Source organism: Talpa europaea (genome assembly GCF_964194135.1).
Source record: "Talpa europaea genome assembly, chromosome: 5".
In the NCBI taxonomy this organism is placed as follows: Eukaryota; Metazoa; Chordata; class Mammalia; order Eulipotyphla; family Talpidae; genus Talpa; species Talpa europaea.
The window spans coordinates 92,533,108-92,556,049 of NC_140071.1; the positions used below are offsets into that span (position 1 = coordinate 92,533,108).

General features: G+C 39.8%; 1 protein-coding gene across 1 annotated transcript in view; it reads right to left on the bottom strand.

Annotated features, from left to right (window-relative positions):
• The window catches only part of CDS1 (CDP-diacylglycerol synthase 1), a gene marked incomplete at both ends in the record, with an annotated part of 60,699 nt that extends 52,443 nt beyond the window's left edge, over positions 1-8,256 (bottom strand). Inside the window, one exon of the mRNA XM_084233186.1 lies at positions 8,137-8,256. Within this exon, the coding sequence (XP_084089312.1) occupies positions 8,137-8,256 (120 nt within the window). The remainder of the gene's footprint in view (positions 1-8,136) is intronic.
• Positions 8,257-22,942: the final 14,686 nt, after the last annotated feature.

The window sequence follows — 22,942 nt, forward strand, 5'->3', positions numbered from 1 at the left end:
TTATCAAACAACCTGCTTGGAATAGGAAGGTGGCAGAGTCCAATCTCACTGCCAAGGTGTTGGGTCCCACCTGGGCCAGCCAGACAATAAAGTCAAATTTGCTTCATCAGCCTTACATAAAACTCTTAAATAGCTGGCCATGGTCCTGGCAAATAAAAAGACTAGCAAGCACAGCTAGGAAACAGAAAAGTAATACTGCTTTCCTAGCCACCAAGTTTGCAAAATGTAGTTTTAAATTTCCACAGGAATAAGCTCCACACTGTACTGAATTTTACATTTAAAAGGAAGTCTAAATCTTGGTAGTTGTTACAAAGTCTTAGACAAGCATTCAAATCCCTAACATGAAAAATAACTTTGACCTCTCCATGTGGATAAGAAAACAAGTAAACATTTAGAAAGGCAACTAAACTTGGCATGACCTTAGAAATGTTCAAAAACCAATTGGTCATTAATGATATTAGTTCTCCTTATTTGCAGTTACTTAAAAATGTGACATCATTCTTAATACATTAGGTAATGAGACATCTAACTAAATGAATCAAAGAGGAAACTGCTAAAAATAAAAAGATAATAATAACTTCTACTCAATTATAAAATAAGCAAAATACAAGACAGTTTTGTTTGATCTACGTTCAAGTGCCTGAAATCAGAGATTTAAGCGTTTTCAGTTCAAAGTTTCTAGCCAAATTCAGAAAGGCCAAATTAGTTAAAAATCACACAAAGTAGTAACATTGAAAAATGTATGTAAATATGTTAATTTTATAAATTTAGAACCACATAACTAATTTTTCCTTTACTTTCTTTTTAGTTAGAAAATTTAGAGTAAATCTCAGTTTAAAATATGGTGTGACCTTGTGAGACAGCCTAGGTAAAAGAAATTTTGAACCTATAGGATGAGTTGCCTCATGTCCTGTTTAAACAGGTGGACTAAATCATGGGTTGGTGATCTCTGTGGAAACAATTTTACCCACCACACTAACCATACAATTTCCTAGAGGGAGAAGGCTGAGACCCTGTGTGTGAAGTTGGTATGTTACCTCCGCACAGGCCAGGGCATAGCTCAACCCAGAACAAGTTATGTCCTGCTCTCCTCCTGCCCACCCTGTGGGCCTACCCTTCAAATATCTCCTCCTACTGCCCATTGTGGAGCCAGGCTAACTTGTCCTTTCCAGCACAGTTTCCCTCATATGTGAGTCTCCAAGAAAGCCTTGTTTGGTTCAGCTAGCGTTCTCTGTCGAATTGTCTCCTTAACAGCCAAAGGACCCACTCTTTTGGGCTGGGGCCTGTAACATGTGGGACAAGCATTTAGATCTTCAAACCTTACTTTTCTCAAGTGTAAACAAAGATTATTTCTTTACTCCATATTTGTTAAGAGATTCACATTGATGTTGTGTATCAAGTGTAAATTTTGTAAACTGTAAATTTATTTTACACTAACAAATTATCTTTTTTACATGCAATTAAAGTCCACAATCCAAGACAGTACAATCTACAATTAGATGCTGAGCAACAGACACACCCCTGGTCTCACCCCTTTTCTCAAAGGTACAAACAGCCACAAAAATGTGCCATTCAGTTAGAACCTCAAATTAAATAGGCACTTACTAAAGGCATTTACTGAATGTTCAGCATTTGCTGAACACACAGAACCAAGCCAAACCTCAGGAAATATGTCAGTAAATTCTTCAATGACCTATTTTCCTTATACTGAATAAAGACCTCTATCTTTTTCTTTTTTAAGATTTATTTATTCATGCATACTAGAACCTGGGTACAGGCCAGATTTGCGGGAGGGTGAGAGGATTCACCAGAGACAGAGCGGGGAACAGAACAAGCAGACTGATGAAATACACTGCTGAGGGGAGCAGCGGGCGAGGCCGGGTCTGCCGCGCCATGTGGGTATCTCCCCCACAGGCCGGAATCGGACCGCACTGCAGAAGATGAGCTCAACTGCCTGCACCACCAGGGAGGGGACCTCTATCTTTTGAAAGAGACATCCCCAAATACAGAAACACACAAAGTCTCTGTATTTAACTGTGCCATCCAAGAAGAAACATGTTAAAGTTTGCTTTACAAAAATGCATATAAATATATGGAGAACAACCACAATGCATATGCATATGTAATCTTTCTCTTTAGGAGATAACTTTCCAGAGAGCTACTTTAAATTGTCCCAATTTTCCCTGGTGTATTGATGATGGACAAAATTTTGCCTGTATGGAAAAGTCCCCTGAAGCACACACATCCAAATCATGATAGCTGATGGCTTCCTATGGTAAAATTCCCATAATAGTAGTAAGTTGTTTAAAATGAAAATCATCAACATTAAGTTAAAAAACTCAGGTGATAACACTTAGAAACCCAATGTTTTAAAGATGTGAGAATGAAACGACAGCCCTTAGGCCACAAAGCTTAAGATCTATATTACCATGACTTTAGAATTCCACCGTCCTCATAAGCATAACTATGCTATTCTTGAAGCCTTGCTAGAATTTGTGTCCATCTTTAGAACTTCTGAAAAACATATCAACTCTTCAGTAGGAAGTATCAACAAGCTCCTTCCTAAACCAGCCTCAAAACCCTTGCTTGGCTATTGCCACCAATCCCAACCTGTGATACTGTCATTCCTTTATGCAATTTTAATCAAGTCCCTGCAATGAAAGAACCACCAAGCCTAAATTCATAATTCTTAATAAAATCCAAGCTTGCCTTTTCCCCTTCAAGGCTGCCAAAGCTCTGTCCTGGTGGTGTTCTAGCTTACTGTAGGAAGTCATAAGCTCATCTGAGTGATAACTCAATTGGCTGGGGTGGTGATATTTGAGGAACCTGCATTAAGAAAATGTTGAATAAAATGAATATCCTGCAAATGACAAAGATTCATGAAAAATCATTTAGGTGGTGGACCTCCCCGGTGGCGCAGTAGTTGAGCGCTGGGTTGCAAAGCTGCCTGCAGCCTCTGCAGCACCAGTTTGATCCCCGCCACCGGACGAGGGTCCCACATGGCGCGCAGACCTCTCCTGCTGCCCACTGCTCCCCTCAGCAGTCCACTTCGTCCATCAGCCTGTTCTGCTCTCCACTCTGGCTCTGGTGAATTCTCTCACCCTCCCGCACTTCTGACTGTACCCCAGTGCTTGCATAAATAAATAAATAAATCTTTAAAAAAAATTATTTAGGTGGTAATACTGGATAACAACTGATTAACAATCAGGGAGTATCAATCAGCCTAGATGGCATGGTAGAAGCCCCATAATGTTAATAGCTTGTTAGATGAAAAAAAAAGAAAAAGAAAATGTCCATTACACGTACAGGTGACACCAAGACCAGTCATATGAAGTGTGCCACAATTAAGAATGGGCAGAAACAAAAGTTCCAAAGCTTAAAGTTTATTTTTAAAATGCTGGAATATTTGTGAAACAAGCCGTACACATCTCAAACAGGGAGGACAGAAGTTAATTGACCTTCAGATCCACAAACCAAATTCTGTATCAAAGAAGCCAGCCCACATATAAGTGCATCAGGCCTCTTCTCTGAAAGCACACCCTTCCTGTGTGCTCCCCTTTACTGGCCACTGCTTCAACATGTACCCCTGTCATCTCTCCCACTTCTGGTCTCAGCTTTCACTTCCAATTGCTCTATCCTTCTCATCCGCCCAGAAGGCCAGTAGCCCTCTGTGTGCGTCAGAGTGCTTCCTGGCCCATGCTGATGTGTGCTCAGCCACCTCACTGACTTGCTAATTCTTTTGGCATCCTTGATTTGGCAATTCCAGGCCTAAATAACCATGTCTTTCTTCTCAGTTTTTAAATAATGGATATTCCTAAGATGGATAGTCATTAGGCAGAGCAAGTAAAATAAGACATAAAAATACCCCATAACTCTAAATCACTCCACAAGCAGCAACCACACTGACTCTTACTGTTACTGAGTTAGGAATTATGCTAATTTAGTACACAAAAAATTTGTGTTGTTTTAGTTCAACTGAATCCTCGAGTTTGATCATTAATTCTATTGATTGCCTCTTAGTTATTTCATATAACACACCCATAAAGACACTTCAAATGTGTCCCAGAGGAGTTCTAGCTACAGCTTTGCTCTGTATCATTTTGGGGGAATAACTACCACACTCTAGCAGTGTTTTTTTTATTTTATATATTAAGTTGAACTAAATGGTTTCTAAGATCCCTTGAAGCTCTACAGGCCTGACTGCCTACATTACTGAAAAAATTGAAAGCATCAGTCATTTTGATCTCCCCTCTTATGCTTTTCAAAATGTTTCTGTATGTATCCTCCATTCTTTCTTCTTTTCCTTTAGAGACCCCAATCATCTGTTTTCTCCACACCATGCTGGCTTTCTTTATTTTATGATCTGCCATCCTTGTCAGTATTGTCACTCTCACTTGATTTCTTTCATACAAATACATATCTCCCTCTTATGATAAAGAAAATCTTCCTTTAATCCTTCAATCCTCTCTCACTGCTCTTCAGTATTCCCTCTCACTGGCGCTTCCTAACAATAACTACAAATATTCTCACTATATGCCTTATGTTCTTCAACCTAAAACACGGCTTCTACTTAGCTGTTTTGCTAAACACAGTGTTCCATAGATACCTCACCTTCATCCCAAAATACTCTTGGTGACATTCTGTAAGAAATTCCTCCTTCTGGGCCTCCCCGGTGGCGCAGAGGTTGAGCGCTGGGCTGTGAGGCTGCCTGCAGCCTCTGCAGCACCAGTTAGATCCCCAGCCACCAGCGAGGGTCCCACATGGCACGCAGACCTCTCCTGCCGCCTGCTGCTCCTCTCAGCAGTGTACTTCGGTCCTTCTGCTTACTCTGCTCCCCGCTCTGGCTCTGGTGAATTCTCTCACCCTCCCGTGCTTCTGACTGTACCCAGTGCTTGTATAAATAAATAAATAAATAAATCTTAAAAAAAAGAAATTCCTCCTTCTGTAGTTGCCAGAATCCTCATTATCTTGGCTCTTTCCCTGTATCTCCTTCCTTACTCTAAAGAGGGTGCCTCCCAAGGCTCTGTCTTTAGTCCTTTCTCCTCCATACTAATCAAAAGTTGACATCTCCAGCCCTGACATGTCCATCACCACTTTGAACCTCCTCTCTTTTTTAGAGAATAACACAAACCTATCTAACCCAACTCAGGAGTAACCCATGCTTATTCCTAACCTGCAAAACTGCCCAATATCTTTTTCTTCTTTACAAAGTCTCTTAAATTGTGAATCAAAATGTATCTCTCAGGCAGGATTTTCTTTTCTTAGTCATATTCTGATTATCCCAGTTTAGGAAATATCATCATTATCTAAAATATGCATCCTCTTTTTCAACCCCTACTTCCTCACCCCTACCAGACTTACATGCAAGCTCTCACCACTTCATGTTAATAGCATTTGCAGTGTGTACCCATATGATTTCTGGCAGATCGCCCTAGCTTCCAACATTTTCTCCATATGGCTGCTAGAGTAACAGGCTCATGTCTCTGCAAAAATTTTTCAATGGTTTCCAGAGTTCATAGAATAAAGTCTAACCTCCTTCACAAGTTTCTCAAACTGCCAATCTCAACTCCCAATTGTGCACAGATTATGCTGCAGGGTTATCAAACTAAATTCAGTTCCCTGTACCTAGAGCACTGACTCAAGTGTGCCCTTTGCCTGGGATGCCAGTCCCAACACAAGTCCACCTGGTGAGGCCTCCAACATCTTTAAGTTCCAAATTCACCCCTCACTCCCTCTTCAAAGCTTTTCCTGTGGTCTCCTTATACAGTCCAAATACGCCCTCTGTGTTACCATGAGTCTTATTCCAATTTTCAATAAATCTAACTCATATGTCTCCTGCAGATTTCCTTGAGGGGGTGGTAGGTAGTGTTTCCTTTCAAGTACTTCTCCACTTTTCACAATTGAGAACATTCCCCTGCAGGTAAAAAAAAAGCACTTTTTTACTCACTAATTCTCTGGAGCAGAGCATTCTCTCAGCATAGTCTCCAGATTCTGAACAGTGAGAATGTCATGTTAATAATAGCACTATTAAAAGACAATAAAATGACATGGGAGTGTACTACAATAACACAATATAACATACTTTCTCTGCTTCTTTCATTAATTTCCCAAGAGTTTTGCCTTTACTACAACTTTATCAGAGAAGGCACCAAATATTAACCAGCTTCCAATTTATAAACTGATTTTAAAATAGCCCTTGACCTGGAAATAGAGGTACATTCAAATATACACCCTGATAAGAAAGGACAGAGGATAGAGTTCACTGTCTCCGAGCTTGCCAAATTAAGAATTCCTTATAACAAACTCTAAATGTAAAGCAATTTTTAGCTCATCCTTCTTAGCAACACAGGTTACATGTAGCAATGTCTACTCTCTGAAAACAAAATCCAGCTGGGAATGGATTAATGAAAACCAACAGTGCAATGTTTATAAATAAATAGCCAGTGAGTTAACCCATCACAGAGAGCTAGAGACAGCAGTTCTAGTGAGTCAAATCAAACCACAGAAGTACTATCCATTTTAAATAGATGAACTTGCTATGAAATTAAATTTAAGTTATTTTATGTGTGGCTTCCTGACTGTTTTCTCTTGCGAAAAGCCTGTTAGTTTCTTCTAGTTGAAGAACTCAACATGAAGAAGCTGATGTTTCCTTGAGTCTAAACTATATCAGTGCTAAAACAAAAGAAATCCCAACCCAATTAATTCTATTTTTGGTCTAGTTTCCAAGGCAGCTTTCACAAAGACTATTCTCAGCCCACTGTTTCTAGCTTTATAACATCAACCACGGCTAGCTGGAAGCTGTTATATTTTGTGTGATTCCTGACACATATGTTCTATCACAGACTTTCATTTTATTCCACCCACTCTCAGAGGTAGGAAAAAAAGGATCTTGTCACTCCATTGATTTTAAAATTTCAGTCCTAAAATCACTGTTGAATTTAGTATTTTGTGATATTCTGTGGTATGTTCCTACCAGGGTTTTGTAGTTTGGATTATATCAATTTCACCAACATCAAGTTCTAGGTGGAGCCCTTCCCAAATCAGAACTGCCAAGGAGTCTCAGCAAGAGTATAAATCGGAAGAAAAGCAATCAGAAAACAGGTCCTAGTTCTAAACTGCCACTGACTTGACCTTGGGCAGTCCACTGCACTTCTGCAATTCAGCTTGTGATACCTGTTACCAAAACAAAATGTTTCCAGGAACAGCTTAAGTGTTTTGAGTGTCTACATAAAAAGGAATTTTATCAACCTGCCTTATAAAACAAACTTTTCTCTGGCCCGATTTCTTAACAACCCCCTCCCCCCCAAGAGGTCATAAAACCGCATTAAAAAAAATCCTCCTTGCACCACAATTACCACCAAATTAACGCAAACTCGGACTCTTTCTAGCTTTAAATACAATAGTGGCATAGATAGCATCAACCAGTTCTTACATGTGAAGCAAGGGTAATTTACAAAAAGGGAGTTTAAAGTCTTGATGAATTAACGTCTCAGGCTAAATGAAATCTACTGGTAGACAGAAGAACTGCACTGTCTGCCAAGGACTCAAAAGAAACTGGAGAATTACAGTGTGTCACGTGTATGATTCTCTCAAGCCTCCAAAATCTATTACACTGAAAAAGGACAGAGGAAACGAAAGTGCTGATGGGGGAGCGCAGAAGCCAAGCCTCCAGCGTCAGGATCCAATGACAAGTTAGAGCCGAAGGTGCCTGTCTTAAGTTTTAGTCCTTACTAACTTTGTTCCTCTGCGGAGAAGAGGTGTGAGGTGGCAGCTACTAGAAAACTGCAGCTCCTAGCTTGGAGGGCAGGTTCCATTCTGATTCTAGCGTCGCCCCCAGGTCCGGGGAACAGGGATTGAAATCGGAAAAGCTATAAACTACAGTCAAACTCAATCATCCAGGTTTCCCGGCCAGCGTACAGCGACTGCAGGAATCCTGGGCAGACAGCATCACCACTGGGGTCCTGAATCGCGACCCCACTAGGGAAAGGAGGAAACAACGCGAGTCGGGGAGGAGAGCGCAACAGGCAGCTCGCACCTTCACCTGACATGCCGTGGGCCCCACCCTCGCTCCCAGGTGTCCCGGCCCAAACCAGCCCGGCGCGGGCGCGGCTGCGCGCCGCTCGCAGCTCCACTCACTTTGTCACTGGTGCTCTCGGTTTCGTGGTCGCCGCCCGCGCCCTCTCCTTCGCGGGGTGGCGGCGGAGCCCCCGCTCCCCCGGGGCTGGGGCAGCCTCCCCGGTGCCTCAGCTCCAACATCTCCGGCTCCCGCGCGGCCCTGGCGGTCTCCTGCAGCGCCCCGAAATCCGAGCTGCGCGCGGGGTCTCGCTGGCCGGCCGCCCTGCCACCCCGCAGCCGTGCACTCCGTGTCCGCTGGAACCACGACCACTAACACGCCCCCACCATGGAGGCGCCGCCGCCGCGCCGGATCACCCCCAAAACGGCATCAACGAGCGAGCGCTCGAGGCCGCCGCCAGCGAGCGCGGCGCCAGCGGAGGGGCGAAGGGCGAGCGCAGGGTCTGGCTCGGGGTGCGGGGCCAGCTCGGGGCGCCCGGCCCGAGCAGAGAAGGCGGAGACGCGGCGGAGCGCGGCCGCCGGTTGCCAGGTGCGCGTCTCCACGCAGAGGCCCAGGTGGGAGGAGAAGGGGCGGGGAGGGAAGGAGGAAGCGTGACCCGCCTTGGCGCGGCGCCGGCCGCCACCTCGCCGGCCCGGCCACTCCCCGCCCCGCCTTCGGCTCCGGGATCTGCAGGTCCGAGCGCCCCTCCCCCACACCTTTCTCGCGGCTCCTGCCTCCCGCAGCCAGGTCACGCGCCGCAGGCCCCGCCCCGCCCCGCCCCTCTGCGCTGCACTGCGGTTCCACGGCCCCGCCCCCTCCGGGTGACGTCACGAGCCCGCCCCTCCGGCTCCGCCTCCGTCTCTGCGCGCCCCCAGGTGCGGGCTCCGAGCGAAGGTGAGAGAGGCCCGGGCTGGAGGGAAGGGGAGGAGCCCCGAGGGGGGCGGGAGCTTGTGCGGCGAACTTGGAAGTGAAGAGTGAGAACTTGTAGCCTCGCCCCCCAGGCGCTGGGCGGGCTGGAAGAACTACTCTGAGGCGCCTGGTAAATATTGACAGCGCTCGGCGCTACCCCTTCCAATGACTCCACGAATCACCTTGACACACCGCGGCGTGTCGGAGGCAGAGAGGCGTCCAGAAGCAGAAACTTGTCTGGCCGGAAGGACTCGGGACATTCTAGTCTAGTGTCATCACCTTGAAAAGAGTAAATGTTTTTGTCTCACGGAACGTTCCGGGATGGGCTGGCCAGGTTTAGTCACAAACTCAAACTCTGAGAAACTGCAGTATCGAATACCCCAAAATTCACTGCCTAGAGTCTGAAGGGAGTCTGAGATGGGATGTGTGTATGGAGGGTGGGGGAGGTGGGGAGACGGGGTAGTTGTGGTGGTGCACTTCCAATCATTTAATCTCTGAACAGTCTACAGGTTGGGTTGCTAAAGATGGAACAGGAAGGGCACAAGGTCTGCCTTAGTTCCATTTCAAATCCTATCAGAGGGTGGTTAGCTTTCTTGACAAGTGTATGCGACTTGGTTATTACTGGCAAGCTGAAAAATGGTGACTGGTAGGGGAGACAGGTGATCACAAACAGGACAACATTCAAGAAGGCACCTTTATAGAAAGAGATCAACAACAGAAACATCTCAAGGTCATTGCTGACATATTTAAAATCAATAAAGTTGTTCTGAAAATTTAATAACAAACAAGCAAAAAAATCAACATAGGAAAAGCAGAGTACAAGAACATCTTTTTACTTCAGGAAACAAAGCTTTGGCTCAGTACCACATTTTCAAAAGGAGATAGAGAAATCGGTCAAACTTATGAGACAAGTAGCAAAAATGGTAAGAGATATGAAAATTCTTTAAGTGATGGTCATGGTGTGGTTTTCCTTATGGAACAGAAGATTATGAGGTGACTAAGTTAAAATAGACATTTAAAACTGCTTGTAAATAGCGTAAGGTTGACGATGATATGGAAGGTAGTAGTGGAGCTTCTATCTCTGACTTGATAGCCCCACCCAGCAAAAAGGGGCATTAGAAATGCTCCATTGGCCCATTCTAATCTTTGTGAAAGTGAGGAAGACTGAATTCCAGCCCTACCATTGCCACTAATCGATTATATGATTTTGGTTGTCATTAAGCCTCAGTGTCCACAACTATACAATGTATGGTACAGGCCTCTGTGGCTTCTTCTACACATGATTCTCTCAGGAAGTCTCATTTTATCAGAATACAGCCCTCCTTTTCCCCCAGTTCTCCAGAAGAGGAGATCTAACATAGGAAGCTACGAGAATGGTTTCCTCCTTCCCTTTAAACCCAATAGTTTCTTTGATTTTCTTCTCCCTTTGCTACAGGAAGAGAAAGATTGAGAATTGGCAGGAGAGAACAAAGGAGAGAAGTGTAAGGCAGAAGAATTAACATTCCCTGACTTAGAAAAATTGGATCCAAAGTAGAGATTGCCAAAATAGTGTTAGCTACTTAAACTCTGCCTTCTTTCTGTATTTCATCTGAGATAATGACTTCTTTCTGCTGTCTTCATTATAGTCACTTCCACACATCGAGTGATTATACTATGTCCAGACAGCAGGAACCACAGTTTATTCATCTTCACAGGCAAAACCCTTGCCAGATCATTTGCCAATATTGACAGGTTGTTGAAGAAGTGAATGAAGAAATGAGTGAATGGCAGAGGTATAGCACACTTAGGGAAAGATAGATGGTTGTCTCTTGAACAACTAAGGGGATTAGAGGCAACAACTTCCTATACAGGTTATAACTCAGTTTGCAGCCTGTATTTGTGGGTTCTGCTTACATGATTCAACCAGTGGGCATTATGTTTGATTGAATCCACGGACAAGGAAACTGGATAGAAAAAAATATATGCATGTAAGTGAACTCTGGCAGTTCAAATCTGTGTTGGTCAAGGGTCAACTGTATACTATTTATGGTTTCTTAAGTAAAAAGGTCTATAATAGACCTAGATAGGAATTCACTTATCTTTGTTTTTCACCATATATGATAAAGAGATTGATTTTAACATGTATTAAAAGGGGATTCCAGTAATGAGTTGCATATTTTACTTAAGATATATTATGATTTAGTCAACTGTAACTAAGGTCTGTGTTCTCAGACTTCCCAATGCCTTTTTTCTGTTTCTGTTCCATTTTTCTTCTGTTTTTCATTCAGGAAACTTACATCCTCTAAGTTGATTATATTTACGTTTGGTGACACAAAATCTAGCATGTTTGAAAAGGCCTCAGCTACTAACGTTTAATCTGCTAGGGCCTCCCCCGGTGGCGCAGGCTGTTGAGCGCTGCCCTGTGAAGCTGTCCGAAGCCTCTGCAGCGCCGATTCGATCCTGGCCGGCTGGCGAGGGTCCCACATGGTGCAGCAGACCTCTCCTGTCTTGCTCGCTGCTCCCCTCAGCAGTGTATTTCATCAGTCTGCCTGTTCTGTTCCCCGCTCTGTCTCTGGTGAATCCTCTCACCCTCCCGCGCATCTGGCCTGTACCCCGATTCTTGTATAAATAAATAAGTCTTAAAAAAAAAAGTTTAATCTGCTAAAGGACATCATATAAACCCCAAGCTCATGCCTGGGATAATCACATAGGAGATACTCATCAGTACTTCTTCGTTGATTAATAGATTTTCCACCTTAGTGGGACTGGAAAGACATATAACGCCTAGGAATTTGCTGAAGGGGATAAAGGGAGACTGCTAACATTATTATGCATGTGGTTTTTATTTTAGTTTGATTTTGTTTTTACTTTCTCCTTTGCCTAAACATGGAAAGACCTTGCCTGACAAAGTAACAGTATGACCTTGAGAAATCAGTTATCATTCTCTTTCCTAAGTATTGCAGAACATTCCCAGACTGGCAATCCCCATCTTGTGTGGGAATTTGAGCTGCTTTCCGGCTCAGAGTCTCAAAGGTGCATAGCTAGAATGTCCCCAGTTTGCCAGGGAAAGGAGAAATCCTCCTTATCCAAGCATTTCTATTTACGTGGACACCCACTTTTTTTTGTCACTTCACCTCTCTTTCTCTGTTGCTTCTGTCATCTCAGTATGTAGGTCAGAAATAGGAACTTGTGATTTAGGCCACCAGAGAAACATTTTGTGGGGTATTCTTGAAGGACAATTTTTATCTAAATTCTTATTTTTAATGACTGCACTGGAAAACAATGGTGTGTCATTAATTATGATCATGACAACATGTCAGAGGAGTGAGTGCCGTGGTGTAGTTAGAAACATGGGTTTTATATACCAGAAACACTGCTCCAACTCATAGCTGCTCCATCTTCTAGGTATAGCCCAATTAACTTTAATGCAACATTTCATATCAAACAGCCAAAATTATAGTCTAACAGACATGACCATTTAAAGTTTAACAAATAACTATGTAACACTTCACCTTCACATATATTTTTCTATTCTACTCAATAATACATGAGGCAGGCAAGATAAACATATTATTGTTTCTACATACAACAAAAAAATCCTGAAGCTCAGAGTGTAAACTGCCCAGGTACTCAGGAGAAAGTTGAAATTGAATGCTAGGTTTTTGAACTTCCAGTTCTCTCTGGTCCACTACCTACTGCAAATATGTAGCAGCAGAAACTATGAAAAGGGGCCAACTTGTAACAACTATGCAAGCATTCTGGAGCCAATCTACCTTCAAGTCCCAGCTCTGCCACCTACTGGCCTGTGCTCCCCACCAAAAAACAACCTCTCTGTGCCTCTCTGTATTCATGTATAAGATGAGGAAAAGGATATTATTTTCCTCCTAGAATTTTTATGAGGATTAAATTAGTTAATATATGTAAGACACTTTGAAAAATTCTTGGTCACTACGAAGCACCAAGCTCCATATAAATGTTAATTAACTATCATTACCATTTATATCATTGAAAGCTTTGAATCACCATACTTGCAAAGCAAATTTAGACATCTGGTCACTTGGCAGTCTTGTCAGGAGAATACAGAAATAGACTCAATCTACACATATGTTATTAGAGATATTACTCTTCAATCCACATATAGACAAATATATTGACAAATATTAGAAAAGATACTCGAAAGTGTTTCAAAACACAAAGAGTAGAGAGTATATAAACAATTGTCTCTACTCTTTGTGTTTTGAAACACTTTCGAGTCAGAATAAATTGACAAAGTTTTGGAAATGACCAAAGAGATTCCTGATTGTCCTTGAAATGGGTATTAAGTATTGTCTAACAGGTCTGCTGGTGATTTTCTGATACTATAGGAGGGATGTATCTTTGATTGTTGTCTTAGTCAGTTCAAGCTGTCATGACAGATGTACCACAGACTGGATGGTTATAAAGAACGAATTTATTTCTCACAGATCAGGGTGCAGGCATGATCAGATTCTTGGAAGCAGTGTACAACTTGAAGGTTGTGGACTGCTCACTTCTTGTATCCTCATATGGCAAGAACAGAGAGAAGCAGCAAACACTCTCATGACTCATAAAGTTATTAATCCCATTCATGAGGATTCCACCCTTGTGGCCTCATCAAATCTCAATTACCCCTCAAAGGTCCTCCTCCTGATTCCATCACCTTGGAGAGCAGTGTTTCATTAAAAAAAAATTGCATTTGGGAGGAACACAAACATTCTGTCTATATGAATTGTCATTGATCAATTAGGCTATTTACAACTCTTTGGGGATGAAAGTTAGTATGTGTAAAACTGATAATAATGCCACATTTCTTATTTATGACAATGTAATTGAACTTTTTTTTTTAAAGATTTATTTATTTATTTATTTATACAAGAACCTGGGTACAGGCCAGATGTGAGAAGATTCACCAGAGACAGAGTGGGGAACAGAACAGGCAGACTGACGCAATACACTGCTGAGGGGAGCAGCGGGCGCAACAGGAGAGGTCTGTCGCGCCATGTGGGACCCTCGCCAGCTGGTAGGGATTGAAGCTGCACTGCAGAGGCTGCGGACAGCTTCACAGCGTGGTGCTTAACCGCCTGCGCCATGAGGGGAGGCCCAATTGAACTTTTCTGATAAAGAATATAAGTAATTCAAAGTCAAATCCCATTTGAACTGATTTTAATACCTTTGTCTCCCTTACCAATAATATTCATTAAATAAAATCTTTGACATGTGTTCATTTGTATTTGTACAAGATTCATAAATTATGAATTTTAGAAATTACACTTCAGCAGCAATAATAGTGCATGTCTATTTTTATTTAATAATCATCTGTTTATGTAACAAATATGTGAGTACCTCAATGTCAGAATACTGAGATAACACAATTTATTAAATTCAAAAGGATTAAAATCAACTGAAATTGGTTTTATTTTTTAATGTAGCTTTTATTTATTTACATCTTATTAATTACTAATTTAATTTAAACTTAAATTTAAATATAAATTTAAATTTAATTACAAATTTGTTTTTATATAGGCAGGATAGTCATTTTGATTATATTAATTCTCCTCATCCATAATTGTGGGATATCTGCCTATCTCCTTATGTGACTTCAGTAACAGCTTGTCTTTTATAGATTGCTATTTTATATGTAACATACACATAATATTTAATTACAAATTATATGTGAATATGCACTCAAAGTTAAAAAGTTAAACAATATAGTATTATCTGGAATATATAGTAATAAAAGACCATTTTTATTTTCCTAGAAACATATTGCTTTCCCTAGAAATAACCATTGTTTAAGAAGCAAGAAAAATCCCAAATAATCTAACGTCACACTTCAGGCAACTTGAAAAAAGAGGAACAAACAAGGTACATAATTAGTAGAAGGAAGGAAATAATAAAAATAAGAGCAGAAATAGATGAAAAAGACTATATTAAAAAAAATCAACGAAACTAAGAGCTGGTTCTTTGAAAAGATAAACAAAATAGATAAACCTCTAGCAAGGCCAATGGAAAAAAGAGACATGTTAACAAACATAATAACAAACAAAAGAGGAAAAATCTGTATAGATAGCACAGAAATACAAAATATCATGAGATTACTATGTATGACTATATGCCAATAAATTCAATAACCTTGAAGATATGGATACATTTCTAGATCATTATAGTCTATCAAGACTAACCCACAAAGATGAACTGAATAACCATATCACAAGCAGGGAATTTAAAACAGTAATAATAAAATTAATTTAATAAAAACATAATAAAATTAAAACAATAAATTTCAGAATAAAAAATATTCTGAAAAATAAAAGCCTAGGGCCAAATGGTTTTTTCATCAAACTTTTAAAGAAGTATTAATGCTCACTTCTCTTAAATTGTTTTCAGAAATACAAGAAGGAATGCCCCCTAATATATTTGACAATGTCAACATTATCCTAATACCAAAACTGGACAAAGACAACACAAGAAAATTATAGTCCATTATCCCTAATGAACAGCAAAGCAAACATTTTCAACAATATACTAGCGAATCAAATTCAATAGTATTATACACCTTGATCAAGTGGGATTTTTCCAGGGGACTCAAGGATGGTTTAATATACATAAATCAATCAATGTAATACATTAGATCAACAAAAATAAAGATAAAAATCACACTATTATATAAGTGCAGGGGAAGCATTTGTAAGATTCAGTGTTCATTTATGATAAAAATTAGTAAGTTGGGAATAGAAGGACCCTACCTCACTAAAATAAAAGCTATATATCATAAACCAACAGCCAATATAATATTCAATGGTGAAAAACTGAAATCATTCCTCTTAAGAATGTGAACAAGACAAGTATGTCCATTGTCTATTTAACTTAGTACTACAGGTTTTGGCCAAGGCATCAGACTAACACAGAAAATAAAGGGAATCTAAGTACAGAAATTAGTGGAAGTATTGCTATTCATAGATGACATGATATTATATATACAGCCCTAAAATTCCATCAAAAATTATTAGAAACAATAAATGAATACAGCAAAGTGGCAATCTATATACAAAAATCTATAACTGTTTTATATATAAACAACAAACAAGAAACAGAAGAAATTAGGAAATAACCCCATTTATAATTACTTCAAAAAGAAGTAAATCCCTCGGTATAGCCTAACAAAGAAGGTTAAAAAAACTAGCAGTCTATAAAAGATAAGCTGTTACTGAAGTCACATAAGGAGATAGGCAGATATCCCATGATTGTGGATGAAGAAAATTAATATAATCAAAATGACTATCCTGCCTAAAATGATTTACAAATTTAATACAATCCCCATAAAAGTACCAGCAATGTTTTTCAAAGAAATGAAACAAAAATAGTGAAATTTATATAGAATCACGAAAGACCTAATCTATGCTAAAGCAGCTATGGCTGTAAAATAGGGTAAAGACAGTCTCTTTAATAAATGATGCTGGGAAATCTGGAAAGTCACACATAAAATAATGAAGTTGGATACTCTCTAGTTTCATACACAAAAATAACTCCAACTGGATGAAAGATTTAGATATAAGGCCTGCAACAATAAAATACATAGATGAAAACACTTGCTGTATTTTCCATGATATCAACAATAAACATATTTTTGGTGACTCCATTCTTATAGTAAAGGAATTAAAAACAAAATAAATGATTAGGATTACTTCAAGTTTAAAAGCTTTTATACAAAAAAAGAAAATACAGTACAGTTAAATAGACCTCTCATTGAATGGGAGAAAAAATATATACAACAATATATAACTGATAAAGAGTTTAGTATCTAAGATAAAAACTCATACAAGTGAGTGCCTCCCCTGGAGGAGCAGCGGTTGAGCTCTGGGCTGCGAATCTGCCTGCAGCCTCTGCAGCGCTTGTTCGATCCCAGGCCACCAGCGAGGGTCCCACATGGCGTGCAGACCTCTCCTGTCTCGCCCGCTGCTCCCCTCAGCAGTGTATTTCGTCAGTCTACTTGTTCTGTTCCCTGCTCTGGCTCTGGTGAATTCTCTCACCCTCCCGTGCTTCTGACTGTACCCAGTGCTTGTATAAATAAATAAATAAATATTTAAAAAAATAATGTCATACAAGTCAACAATAAAATATCAAAAACCCCAATAAATAAATGGGCAACAGATATGGACAACTCACCAGAGAGAATGTTCAAAGTCCAAAAGATATGAAACAATGTTCACCATTACTTCTAATAAGAGAAGCAGATTAAATGAGATACCATCAATGAGATACCATCTTACACCCATGGGAATGGCACATATTGAAAAGATGCCAGTAAGTATTGGAGATAATGTGGAAAAAAAGATACCCTATTACATTCTTGGTGGGATCTAGATTTACCTCAAAAAACTAAGGCTGGATACCATATGACCCAGCAATCCTGCTCTTTGGCATATATATCCACATACTATGTGGCCCCCTTATATTCCATGATGTTCATAACAATGTTACTTACAATCACTAGGATGTAGAAGAAACCTCCTAAATGTCTATGAGCACATGACTGGATCAAGAAGATGTGTCATACATCTTATAGAGTATTATAAAGCCAGAAGAAAGGATTAAATGCAGCCATTTTCAACAAAATGGAAGGAATTTAAGAAAAGTATGTGCAGCAAAGTAAGTCAGGATGATCCAAATACTGGACATTCATACAGCAGACAACTCAATAGTGTAAAACACTTTCAAAAACCAGTGGATATCAATAGACATCCTAAAGAGTCTGAGGTTAAGGAGGAGTGAGGGAAAGGGAAAACAGAATACAAAGGATGTTATGGGGACTTACACCTGAGAGGAGAAATGAAACATTGTACAAAAATGCACAATGATGAAAAAAAAAATATATATATAAATATATATTTTTTGAAAATACAAAGGTTGGTGGTGGGGGAAGAACATTCTTAAAATTACTCCACCCAGAGGGCTCACCCTGAGGTAGGTGAAACAGAGGGCAGCAGAGCTAGAAATAGTATTGTCCTGGGAAAACCTGAAATAAAAGACCTCATTAAAAAAAAGAAAGAAAGAAAAAGATGTAGCCATTGTTAACTGTTTGCTGGGCTTTCTCATCCATCTCTTTCTATGCTATTGTGTGTATGCACATGTCTATATGCTACATGATATTACCTAACAGACTTCTTTATTTAATAACATGCCATGGAGCATATTATTTAGTGATATGTCAGATATCAGAAAGGGCAATAAAACGAACCGAAGGGATTAATTGAAGAATTGACCTCATTCCATTGTCTCATCTATCCATTCACCTCAAACCATCCTTGTGCACAGAATGCTTGGAAAATATCAGACATTTTTTCTCTGAAGATACTGCATTAGGGCCTCCCTGGGAGTACAAGGGGTTAAGTCTCAGCACTCTCATGCTATCCTCAGCCACTGCAGAACAAGATTGATCCCTGGCCAGGGAGCTAACCTGCATGGCGCAGCAGACCTCTCCTGTCTCGTCCACTGCTCCCCTCAGCAGTGTATTTCAGTTAATTAGTCTGTCTGTTCCCTACTCTGTCTCTGGTGGATCCTCTCACCACTGCTGCACCTCTGGCCTACACCCCAGCTCTTGTATGCATAAATAAATAAAATAAATCTTAAAAAAAAAAAGATGCTACATTAGGCCCAGAGGAAAACAATTCTCTACTATCTGCATCTTAACTAGATCTAAAGCAAAGTCCCATTGTTCATCAACCCCTTCCATTAACAGTCCTCACAGTCATGTAGTATCAGCTTGTTCTTTAATATGAATGGGGAAAAATATATCAGACATTTGGAAAACATGTACTACAAATCAAAGATACAGAAATCTAAGAAGCAACAATTACCCCCAGTAGAAGTCAGAGAGATTTTTATTTTTTAATTTTCTTTTTAAAGATTTATTTGTTTATACAAGTACTAGGGTACAGGCCAGAGGTGGGGGGAGGTGAAAGAATCCACCAGAGACAGAGCAGGGAGCAGAACAGGCAGAAGGACTGAAATACATTGCTGAGGGGAGCAGTGGGCGAGACAGGAGAGGTCTGTCGCACCATGTGGGAATCTCCCCTGGCCAGGTGGGAATAGAACGTGTGCCACGAAGGCTGTGGACAGTTTCACAGGGCTGTGCTCAACCCACTGCGCCACCAAGGAGGCCCCAGAAGAGATTTTTAAAACAAGGACATAGTGCTATAAAAAAAGGAAGATAGAATAAAAACGAACTATTAGAAATGGCAAATGTGATTGTCAGAAAACAACAAACAAAAAAACCAAAATGCATCAGAGGTAGATGTTTTAGCCAGGGTGCTCCAGAGAAACACAGCCAATAAAATATACATCTATAAAAATATGTATTATCAATTATTGGTTCATGTGCTTGTGGAGGTTAGGAAGGCTCAGTACTTTGTCTATAGGGAGGAGAGCTAGGGAAGCCAGGTGGTATAGATCAGTGCAAACCCAAAGGCCTGATCACCAGGGGAGGCAGTGATATAAGTCCTATTCTGAGTCTAAAGGCCCCAAAACTAGAAATACCAGTGTCTAAGTGGCAGGGTAAAGTGGATATCCCAGTGAAGTTGACATAAATTAAACACTATAATGGGACAGTCAGGTAGAACGAACATACAATAAATCACAGCAGGGATACCTAAATTCACAAAGAATAAAGAAGATGATTGCAAGGTTTTGACCTTAGAGACTATTAGAGAATGACTACATTTGCCCAAAGCAAGGAAACTGGAAAAAGTTGTCTGCTTCCTCCCTAATCCCAGCAGGAATTGTCAGTGGGTGAAAGTTAAGAATTTTACTTTGGACTTGCATGTTTTGAAATAAAATTAATACTCAAGTAAAAAATGTTGAGGTTGTGGGAGTTGTGTGAGACTATTTTATAAGTGGGGGAATGAAGATTGAAAAGACTCAGGAATTGTCTGTGTGGAGGCGGGAGCTGGAGCAGAGAGACTGGACAACCTCCCTGAATGAGTGTGCAAAACTATTTGAGTGGGCAGAGAAAAGGGAAGAAGGCTGGAACAGCAAGCAAAGAAAGGATGGAGAGGTAAAGAGAGAATCAGAATTTTAAGGAATTATGAAAAATTGGAATAAGTTTAAAGAACACACTAACTAATATTTATAAACTTTTAATAATGGAATATATTATTTCAGCTATTTTTCAATAGCTATATAACCAAAGTATTGTCATACTTCTCTTCATTGATGAGGAACTGACTTATGAAAGTTAAATAATTTGTCCAGAGCCACATAGCTGGTAATAAACAAAGATTATGTGGATTCTAGAATTCAGGTCCTTAAGCTCTACTCTATAGGATACACTTGAGAATCCAGAATTTCCACACAGTTATATAATCTTCATTGCATACCAGAGTCTGTGAGCCTTTTATATACTTATTGAATTCTCACACATGTTTCAGATTTACTATATCCAAGTAAGATATAGAGAGGAGTTATGTAACATACCCAAGATCACTCACTCCTTTAATAATGGAGCTGGTATTTGAACTGCACGTCTGTTCCAGAATGGATACAAAAAATGGTTAAGAGATTTTAAAAGGCCATTATCCCATTTTAGCAGTTAAAAACCAGCAAGCCTTTCCTTGCCTTCCAATATATTCCATGGGACTCAGAAACCCAGTGTCCTAACCTGTGTCAAATGGCTCCAGTGTTCTCTCCCTAGCAGTTACATCTTGCAAGCTCAGAGTCTGAAAAAATAATAGTATCTTATCCATTTCAGGGCCTCTGCTCCCTTTGCTCCCTTTTTTCCTTCTCAGCTGTAGCAGAGAAGTTTTCCAAGGGTCCAGTCATCTCAGTTGAGCAGAAAATAACAGACTTCCCCCAATGTGGTAAAAATATTCATTGTGTAGGTATTATTTTCTTCCTACTGTCTCCATTTCTTTTCTCTCAGATCAAAGTCTGGAGAAAGGATAAATATTTTCTACTGTCTCCTGGGTTCATATTCTCCCTTCCTTCACCCAAGATGGCTAGGGGAGCAATGGTTAAAGTGTCTGTGCTTACTATAAAGAGAAATGTGAGGTTGCTCGATTTCCCAAACAAAAATTATAGGATCCCCTGGGAATTGGAATTTCAGATAAACAAAAACCAGTTTCTTTTTAGTATAAGTATGTAAGTGTTTGAAGGATATCCTAAAAATACTCTGTTTAGCTGAAATTGAAATTTAACTAAGCAGCCTACTTTTTATATGGCAACTGTACCAGACTATGAATTCAGAACATCTTTTCTTCCGAGTTGCCAATTCAAATTAATTCAAAATAGCAATTTATGGCACAAAATGAGAAATGGCACAAAATGTTGCCTCTGAGATTCTGTTCCTTTTGAACACACCTGAAGATATTTATAAACTGTGCTTGCTGAGTGCTTTGATACCACAGCACTGGAGACAGTACACACACCCACACTCCCCAGAGAACACAGCATAAATTTGAAACTAACACTGAAAAAAAAAAAATACTACTTCACAGTAATTTTGAACATTCACTACCTACATCTTCTAATTGAAAATTAAAGTCAATTAATGATTTTCAAATTCATTTACATCAAGTAAATAACCATCTGAAGTCCCTCCAAAACCTGTCCCTTTTAGTTTTAAATATCTGGTTTAAGATTTGAAGTAACTGACTTGTCTAATGGACTACCCATTTCCTCATAGTACAGTAACTTCCTTCTACACTACTGTAAACTTCACACCTTTTTTCTTACCTATAAAGCTACTGAAGACATCTAATCAGAAACACGATTGCAACTGTGATGGCTAGACTATGTATTGATGTGTGATTTTCCTAATTCAGGCTACTCTATACTGTGGTAGCTATAACATTCTTAGACATTTTGACAGTCAAAAATTCTTACTGTTAGGAGTGTAGCAGCTTCAGAGTGAAGGTGACTCAGTGCTTGGTACTAGATGGTCATAACAAATAAAAATTACAGGTTCAAACTTTAAGAGTAAGACTGGAAACCCAGGGCTCAGAAGGGTCTGCCCGGCAACCTCTTTTAAAGCTGTGAATCCAGAACCCTTTATTAGATACAATTAATCTATAATGACTTTAGCTTTGCATGGCTTATCTTGGAGAACAAGAGAATAGAAAGGCCCTCCATGAAGCTATTGACAGTGAGAGACCCCATTATATGAAGAGGAGAATGCTAAATTAGATAGTGTTATTTACTACTTAAGGAGCTTTATTAGGGGCCCTGGAATCTTCAAATGAAAGATTTTCTGAGTGCACAGCATCACCTTTCTTGTTTTAGAATAAGTTAATGAGGAAAGAAGATAACAGTTGTAACCCAGACCAATGCAATTAATTTTGTCCTTTCAAAATTGCAGTCATTATCTCATTCTTTTTCCAGAGAGAGAAGTTCTCAATATTTTTATTTTATTAAATTATCTTATAAAAGTGCCATGAGAAGGAAAATCATTTTTTGTTAATAAAGTCTATATAATAAAATCACCCAGTTTGTTTCAAAAAGTAAAGAATTCTTTTGTATGTCAGTACCATGTAATTACCATTGAGTTCATCTCCATTATCAAAACCAAAAAGAATAAAAAGACATGATTTTTTGTCATTTATTTATTCAGCCCACAAATATTTACTTTGAGCTTGGTTAGGGATACAGCTGTGAAGAATGATAGCTACATTGTATTTGTGCCATCCATAGCTCCAAGTGCTATATATGAAAGTCATTTAACCTTCACAGATTCCTAGGAGTAAGCATTTAAATTATCATCCCACAGTATACAGTTGGGTAATCTGTAACATCACTATCTGGATATGCAAGGAGAGGTTGAATACTTGCCTAAGTTCATATTCCTAGATAGTGTCAGTGGCAAAATGAAATGTTGGCAGTTCAGTGATAAAGTCCACTCTCTTATAATAAACAGAGTCTCTATGCAAAAAAAAAAAGGCCCAGTCCCGCTCCTGATGAAATTTACAATACTACATCATTGCAAAAAACATT